This window comes from Bidens hawaiensis, unplaced genomic scaffold, assembly GCF_021521415.1.
Source record: "Bidens hawaiensis isolate Kalapana, Puna unplaced genomic scaffold, B.hawaiensis_p1.1 tig00032723_1, whole genome shotgun sequence".
Classification (NCBI taxonomy): Eukaryota; Viridiplantae; Streptophyta; class Magnoliopsida; order Asterales; family Asteraceae; genus Bidens; species Bidens hawaiensis.
In genome coordinates this window covers 131,639-138,630 of record NW_027495578.1, presented here as the reverse complement: position 1 = coordinate 138,630, position 6,992 = coordinate 131,639, and the positions used below count along the sequence as shown (strand labels likewise).

General features: G+C 33.6%; 1 protein-coding gene across 1 annotated transcript; it reads left to right on the top strand.

Moving 5' to 3' along the window:
* The first annotated feature begins 221 nt into the window (after positions 1-221).
* On the top strand, positions 222-1,670 carry LOC143583921 (uncharacterized). The gene has a single exon (XM_077066097.1). It carries the CDS (start codon positions 222-224, stop codon positions 1,668-1,670), a length of 1,449 nt encoding a protein of 482 aa, XP_076922212.1.
* Positions 1,671-6,992: the final 5,322 nt, after the last annotated feature.

Below are 6,992 nucleotides of genomic sequence, written 5' to 3'. Positions count from 1 at the left end.
CCTTTAACACACTCACGCAGACAAAAAGAAAAATATACAAAATTTTGAAACATGCATCCTTAAAAAAAACGTGGTTCATTAATAAGATCCAATGAATCAGAACCAAAAAAATTTTAAGATTTAGTACATGACTCAATATTGTGGTCCATTCTATTTAAAGGATGAGCTAGCTAGTAAGCATTTCACAATTAACCATCTAGCTCAATACTCTCATACTTGTCATGGCAAGTCTCCCAAGTTTTTTCGTGATGCAAGCCACTTCTCAGGGTGTGTTTTTGAGCGTACAAGAAGCCCCACCATCAAACCGACCACCAGGTTTCCTAAGATTTGATGTACCTGAAATATTGAGTCCACGAGTGAAGTTTGCATTCGAGAGGTCAGTCGTGGATCAAACACTTGTTCACATAAGATGTTGCTTCACCAATAAGTATTGGGTGGTACATGATATCCAAGGCCAGCTTTGGATTGGCGCGTCCGCTGACAAACCACAGGAAGACCGAACAGATCCCGCATGCACCTTGTTCAGGGTTTCCCAGTCAGGCACTCAAGGTGGTTTCCGTTTCTTAAGCATCGCCAGGAATATGAACGTAGCGAGCAGTGATAGCGGGTTGGCAGTGGTCAGCTGGAATGAAACCGAGTTTCGTACAGTTGATTGGGAAACGCTGGTGATCCTTCCCTCTATCATCGCATTTCGATCCGAAGACCTAGATGGAAATTACCTTTGCTCTCGTGTCCTCGAAAAACGCAACAATTATCATCGTTTTGAGTCTGGATTAGACATAGGAGATCCGTTGGTGGCCTATGAACTCTTCCCCACATCCGATGGAAACTATCGCATAAAGAGCTTGCACCATGGGAAGTTCTGGAGGAAGAATTCGATCACGGATGGTTTCACTGACGTTACTAACTGGATATGGGCCGACGCCGAAGATAACAACAACTCTAATGACACCTTGTTTTCATTTGTGAAACTCGATAATGATGTCTTTGCTATTCGCAATTTGGGCAACAATCGCTTCTGCGGTGGACACACCACTACCGAAGTGAAAGACATACGTGACTGTTTAAACGCCCATTATGAAAACATATCAAGACAGACAAAGCTCAAGATTGAAGAGCGAGTCCTGAAAAGAGAGATCTCGGATGTCAGATACCGGCTTGCAGACTCCCGGATTTATCAGGAGGAGCTCCAAGAACTTTCCCACGCTTTCGCAATAAATGACAGCCCAGACAAAGAATCCACAATCACCCTCACCTATTCCGAATCTGATTCCATCACCACTCACTGGACCAACAGTTTGTCAGTGAGTTTTGGTGTAACTACAACGTTTGAAACTTACCTTGTTCCAGCAATCACTAGCGTGGGTGTGGCACTTTCAACAGAATTTGGGTATGCGCATGAATGGGGTGTGTCCAAGACAACTGAACGTACCCGGACAGCGAGTTACACGGTTGTGGTGCCACCATTGACTACAATGAAGGTGACGCACTTGTGTAGCAAGGCTTCTTCTGATGTACCCTTCTCCTATAGGCAGCGTGATCTTCTTCCGACTGGCGAATGGATTTCCATTGACAAGGACGATGGAGTTTACAAGGGCGCCAATACCTTCAACTTCCATTTTCAATCTGAAAAAGTGGTTCCGGATGCTCAAGGAAGAGTATTTGAGTAACTACTACCTGCCTGCCTGCCTGCCTACCTACATATGCGTGTTTGTGTTTGTGTTTGTGTTTGTGTGTTGTTTTGTGAGAGTTGTGTCGTGTGTTTAACTTTCTGTTCCATGCATGCATGTCATCTTCTTCGTATAAAATAATATGTGACTTTTATCTTTTTTCATGAGACTTTTAAGCAACTACTTAATTGATTTTTTTCCTTACCTACTTGACTTAGTTACTGAAACTATTCATCTTTATCGACCAGCTACTTAATTGGTTCTTTTATTTTCATGGCCAAGTTCTAAGCCGTTGATTGAGCGACAACTCCAAGCGTAGTTAAATAAAGATAATCACTTTGCTTGCTTGAAACTACATTACCATGGAATTTATAGCCTCTGTTGCATCTATATGAAAACTTATTAATGGGTTTTTAATATATTGATTTTAATTTCTTCAAACACGTGACATACGTAAAAGAAGTAAGTGGGCAAATCTGTCATATTTGCAGGGACGAATTCGAAACAACAATTGACAATGAGCCATTTGCTGCTTGCAACAAATGTGTTTTCTAAGTTTGTAGACGACACTATGAATATGAAAGACGACAAGTAAATCATTAGTTACCACCTTTAATTTTAATACTTATATATCCTCATAATTATTCAAAAATAACAACCTAAAAATAACTCGCGTAACACGCGGGCTAAAAGCTAGTATATATATATATATATAAACGAAGACATAAAAATCCCACGTGTCGCGATGTGGTCGCTCCCCCTTTTTTTGGAGTCATCGGATTTGCTTGATTTTTAAATGGAGGTTTCTCATGCATTTGACCTGAATTCAAGGGTATGGGTCTTACCAAACCCAGATATTCCTTAAACGGGTTATAACATCTCATTAAATTAAAAATTATTCTCACCAAATTATTGATGTGAAAATCCTATAAAATAGGATATACTAAAAATTAATATATGATTTATTTAAAAAAAGATATATATAATTTATAATTAAAAAACCGATTTTATAGTAAAAAAATAAACGGATCTTGGGTCTCATCAAACCCATATAGCTTTTAAACCGGGTTATAACTTCTCATTTATTTGTGAAACAATTTATCATCAAACCATAATTATATTATTAACTTTCATACAATAAAAAATAAAAATTCAAAAAATAAATATATATTAAAAACAAATAATATAAAACAACCCCCGTAATACGGGGGATAAAAACTAGTATATATATATATATATATAATAGCAAACTTTTAAATTTCTTTATATTTATTGTTTTCGAGTACTCCCAATATATTTAGCGTATATTCTTAACTCCTCAATCGACTGTTTTAAATGTAACTAGTGCCTTTTGCAACATTGATATGCATATATTTAATTTGTATGTATGCATATCATCGATCATAAATAGATCAAAACTTTGGAAGTAGACAACCAACCAACTTTTTTTTGGATAAAGACTTTTGTCGCATGTCTAGTTTTCTTGTACACATGATTTATTTTTTAAAATAGATGTCAATTATGTATACAATGCGTAAAATATCTCACGACTATATTTAAAGTTAAAAAAAATAAATCAATTGTATCATCTTATACCCGGATTTTTATCAACTTAATATTTTTACCAACTTAATATTCTATTTTAACAGCTAAATTTATTTCTATATATTTTAACTCATGTCTCAAATGAGACAAGAAGTCACAACCATTATATTTTTACGAACTTAACACTAAAGAGAAGCTTGAAATTATTTTACCGGATCAGATCATCAATATCCTGTTTAACTCGTATTAGAAAACCTAAACAACTTCAAAGTTATACAACTTTTTTTTAAATTAATATAAACAACTCTAGGTCATGAGTATATTCAAAGTTATTCGTGTTATTTAATAATGTGTAGTATCTCACATTGCTAGATAAAGTATCTAAACTAATTAGCACTTAAGTTAAGAGGTTGAATAGTTAAATAGGCTAAAACTAGCAATTATTGATAATAGTTTTATATATTATTATACTTATAAGAATGCAATAATAATACACAGTATCCCGGATGTAATGGGATCTTGCACATGTTAGAGCCAGCAGTGGAAAGATGCCTATTGAATACTATTAAGCTTCGCTATTAAGCTTCACGCGACAGGTGTTCTGCTCTAATGTTATGGGATGATATGCGGGACTTGGGATATTTATAATTTTAGGTTTGAAACTTGACTGAATGGGTTTTTCCAGGGTAGTGGGTTTTTTTTCGTAATGGTGTTCCTGGCCTTCTGGCTGCATCAGACCTGAAGCGTCAAAATCAATATATATGTTTGACATCTCGTCACGCTCACTCGAGTACAAACACATTTAAAAAATAATACTATAAGCTCCAATAAACATAGACTAAATATAACTTTCAATATTAAAGTATAACTATACATTACCTAAAAACATAAAACTAAACATCTAGTATTCATTATTCATAATAATGTTTTGTAAACAGATCATTTTAATTTAATGAAGTTATGAGGGCTATGTGCTAACTAGTTATTTTGAAACTATTTTTTAAAATGGAATGGTGTAGCTTTATGTCTTTACTAACACTATTATAAGTTTGTATTATCAAAATATTTGGAACCAACATATTATTTCTTCTAGCAATTGTATATAAATCACCTAGTTGTGCCCAATAATAGCGTTTGCAATAGAGAAAATCATGAATCCTGCATATCACACTTGTCGAATAATGCCCCTAAAACCCTGGGGGATCGGCTATGGTGAAGAAATTAGATCACGAGAAGATAACAAGAACACGATAGAACTCAAATGCTCAAATAATATCAATAATATTCAACAACTCCCTAATGCAAGTCCTAATCTCTTCCATTTCGAAAAAGATCCAAATGAGATACAACTCTAATTGCAAATATATATATATATATATATATATATATATATATATATATATATATATATATAATAAAACTAAGAAAATAAACAAAGAATGGTAGAAAAAATATAAATTTTAAATCTTTCAACTCGGTCCACGTATCTAACTGTATCAATTCCATATGATCCCATTATGGAACGGGTTGCGCTCTTGAGTCTTGACTCAGGTCACTCTCTTTCCTCTCACACGTATCATCCCTTTTGCTCTAATATCGGATTTTTGTAAAAAAACCAAGTCCTCCATCTCTCATCGCTACATATGTAGCTTCTCCTTCTGTCTTACATGTAGAACTAGTGTAGGGGGTATAAACCCCTTGAAGTATTTTGATCTTCGGTACCTCTTTTAAAAAAATTTAGACGATAACTTTCATTAAACACGATGACCTTGCAAGATGCTAGAGCCACCAACAACAAACAACCCATTAAAAGGAACAACAACAACCACAATCTTTCCAATATAGAGATTTATACGAAGAACTATTCCCAAAGACTTGATATCCTCCAAAACTTTATGAACCATAATGCATTTACCTTTAAATACATCCTCATTTCTCGCTTTCCATATACACCAACAAGCCATCATGATAATCCCTTGTATAACTTTTTTCTTCTTGTTACATAGCAGAGCGGTTGTATTCATTTCATTTTAAAGTCATCTTTAAATGTTTTATTCATTTCAATTCAAAGTTATTTATATTTTCAGTCTAAATTAAAGTAAAAATGGTCTTTGTTAGATTGTTTGCATTTATGATTCTTAGAGATCTTTGGATCTCCCTTTCATGGCCTCGAGAATTGATAAGAAACAAAGAATTACTTATGGGATTTTTCTTGCGACCCTTTAGAGCATTTGGCGAACTCATATCGATAAAGTTTTCAATAGCAAAGGTTGCTATAGAGATTGGAGGCAGTGATGTAGTTTTTCTTCACGTTATAATGTACTCTAAGGTGTTGTTTTTAAGATCTAGTTTCTTGCTAGTCTTTATCTTCTAACCATTCAAACAAAATAAAATTAGATCACCATCAATCCCGTGATCTTTATGAACCTACCATCTCAAATTTATGGTTTAGCGATTTATCTACCGCGTACCTATATTAAATAAAACATATTTAATTATATTAACTATTATAAATTTTCTTTTTGATAAAACATTTTCATTATATTATAGATTAGATTATTAGTTAAACACTAATTTAATACAACCCAACCAATTTACGTTAAACAATTGTTATTGACATAAAAAGTCATATCTCCAAAATTAAAGGAGATTATTAGATTACTAATTTAGATTTTAGTCCTAACTCGTGTGTCACGATGAGAGAGGTAATCTAACTAACTAATACATTGGTCCCCATTATATTAACTTAATCCGTATACCCCATTATATTAACTTAATCCGTATATATATGTAGAAAAAATATTATTTATATCATGTCATTATATTATATACATATTTTCTGTTGTCGCTTATTGTTTTGATAAATATCTAACTATATTAACAATCATTGTTGTAAAAGTTGTATTCCAAGTCTAAGTATTAGGTAGCTACTCAGTCCTCGGACATAAACTAGCCGACTTTGTTCAAGTCGGCTAAATATAGTCAGCCTCGGTCAAAATTCGGACTACTCAGTCAAAAGTCGATGTACTAGGCCAAGTTGGCTCCTAGCTGGCGTACTCAGCCTAGTAACTTATTTATGTACTCGGCTCCTAATCAGTGTTCTCGCCCTAGTATTGGTAGTGTTGACCAAGTCGGCCTTGTACTCAACCTGGTATTTGAATTAAACATGTATCCTTTAAATTATGTTTATTTTGACATGTATATAATATCGAATAATTAATTTCTTTATATTTACTATGTCTAAGTATCTCCCAACATACTGGTAAGCCGACTAGAAAATGTATAGCGACTTCTGCAACACTGTTTAACAGTATAAGTTGTGGTTTAATGTTGACGGACTCATCGTCTCATCCCAAATAAAGAAGTATAAAAACGCTCCAGTTTAAAATATGTTTTTTATACAAAAAGGCAATAATAACTTCAAAATATAAAGTGTACGTGTGTTTTTAGGCATTAAAAAAAAGATTTAAAAGATGAGGTTTTCTAGCAAAATAAAAGAAGTCACATGATTTTATTTTCTAGCTTCAATCAATATAGAATGACAAAGGTAGATTGGTTCCCATGCAAGTATTAAATTAGATGGGGCAAGTGTCGTTCAACAAATTAATAACCAAGTTAATTATCGTTATTGTTTTTTTATCAACATTACCTCACCATACCACTAGATGAATAGCATAGGCTAACAAAGTTAATTATTGATTCGCTATATAATTGTCCAAGTTCTTTCAACACAAGAGAAACAAAAAACGTGGTTCATTAGCTGGTCCTTTAACACAC